The 2,014-nt window shown below is 33.8% G+C and overlaps 1 protein-coding gene across 1 annotated transcript; it reads left to right on the top strand.

The window, feature by feature from the left end:
• The first annotated feature begins 172 nt into the window (after positions 1-172).
• LOC132314192 (protein RISC-INTERACTING CLEARING 3'-5' EXORIBONUCLEASE 2-like) lies at positions 173-753 on the top strand. Its single transcript, XM_059813085.1, has 2 exons — positions 173-692; positions 740-753. Exons 1-2 carry the CDS (start codon positions 173-175, stop codon positions 751-753), a joined length of 534 nt encoding a protein of 177 aa, XP_059669068.1.
• The last annotated feature ends 1,261 nt before the right edge of the window (positions 754-2,014 follow it).

Genomic DNA, 2,014 nt, shown 5'->3' on the forward strand with positions numbered 1-2,014 from the left:
ATGAAATTTGAATTTTAAAGTTTCTTACCTTGAACTACGTAACTGAATTATGTTTTTGTTTCATTAGAGTTTAATGTTCATACTAATCATTCACTACTGATTTTGATAGTATTTGTATTATATTTGTTCTACCTATATAGTCATTGTTTCATATTTCAATTTTTGGTTCCTAATGGATCAGTTAAGGTCTGTTATTATTTTGCCACAGATTGGTAATAGAAATTGCCCAAAGTTTGAAATGGATGATGGAGAGATGGTGTTAGAACTTGTATCAGATGAAGACAAGCTGGAAAGTTGTCTCAATGAGCTTTGGGCACAGAGAAATAAAAAAATCATTGTATTTGACCTCCTATGGAAGCCCGGTGGAATTTCTTGTAAAGGGAGAGGTTTCATACCAGAAATAGTTCAGTTGGTGTTGGGCACAGAATATAATTTTTTCTTTGTAGAATCAAAGTTTCTCTCTTACGCAATTTTGAAGAATTTTCTTGCTCTAAAGGATGCAACTTTTGTTGGAATTCATATTGCCAAAGACCTTGCTAAGCTTGAAAATGATTATGGAATTGTGTTCAGAAATGCTGTTGACATTAGTGAGCATGCAGCTTATGTTCTGAGGAGACCTAGTCTTAGAGTATGTGGTGTATCAGAATTGGCTTCTGAAGTGGGAAATCTCGAGCTAAAGGAGAAGCCAGCGAGTGTTGCATATGGTACCGATTGTGATTTTTTTGATGAACATATGGAGTATGCAGCAAATGATGCTTACGCTTTATTCAAGATTGGGAAGAAGTTACTTGGAAGACTTTTATAAAGGGTGCATTGGTTCAAGATTGGGAAGAAGCTACTTGGAAGACTTTTTTAAAGGGTGCATTGACTCCTTTTGAGCAGTGTCATTTTATTTGGGTTATTTTTGCTTTGTAGGCTCATTTGTCAAACATATTCGTTTCAGTTTTCAATTTGTCTTCCTTTTGAATGAAACTACTCTCTTTAGTGTTTGTGGTGAGTGGCATGAATTTATTTGGAGGCAATTAAAAGTCTATTTTGGAGTTCGGACATCAATCAAGTCGTCAAAATTTTTTGTTATGGACTCATTTCTTTTAAATATATTGTTTCGTTTTTTTTTTTTTTTTTTTTTAAGCAAGTGTACGTTCAAAATTAATAACGATAGATAATAGTGTTACCAAATAAGCTCATAATTAATAATGAGAGATAATAGTGTTACCAAATAAGCATTTTTATATCGCAAGGGGTTGTATGCTGATGCATACCCTTTACTCCCAGCGTAGGAGGTGGGGTTCAACTACCCACGGCCCACGGCCCTACCAAAGACATTGCTAAGCTAGAAGATGATTATGGATTAGTATTAAGAAATGTGGTTGAAATTGTGAAAATAGAGTTCCGCGGAATGCGAAAATAGTTAGTTAATTTTAATTGTGATTAACTCTTTTAATGACCTAGATCTTAATATTAGGTTAACTTGACCAATTTGTGATTGATTAAATTACTTAAGCAATATGATTAATTTAAACATCCACAATCACAAATTAAATACTGTAAAGTAAAGTAAGTAAAAGTTTAGAAAGATTGCACCAGGATTTTTAGCGAGGAAACCCCAATTGATAAAATACGTCAACTGTTTGCATGAGAAAAATCTCGTGAACTATTGAGTCTAAAGTAAACTGATTCACTATATTTGAAACAAAGTATACCGCACTTTGACACTGGTTCACACCCTATCGTTTTACCAAATACCAATTGTTGACAATCCTCTAGCTTTGTGACTCCCTGTCCAATAGCAACTTGACCTCAGGCTTATATTTGATATTTGTAGAAGAGTAGCAGGTAGATCAGACAACACTCCTCAAATGCTCCAACCCTTTCAAAGTGTGATCACTTTTACTTCTGTTCTTCAAGATTTGAACTCGATGTAGAAGAATTAAATCCTGCTCTTCATTGGAAATATTTGAATCTTCAATATAACTCCAATTCCGATGAGATAGAGAAGAACATTATTAAATCA

The sequence above is a fragment of the Cornus florida genome, unplaced genomic scaffold (assembly GCF_030987335.1).
Source record: "Cornus florida cultivar Cherokee Brave unplaced genomic scaffold, ASM3098733v1 CherokeeBrave_3.0.0_Hap2_Chr06, whole genome shotgun sequence".
NCBI classification, from domain to species: domain Eukaryota; kingdom Viridiplantae; phylum Streptophyta; class Magnoliopsida; order Cornales; family Cornaceae; genus Cornus; species Cornus florida.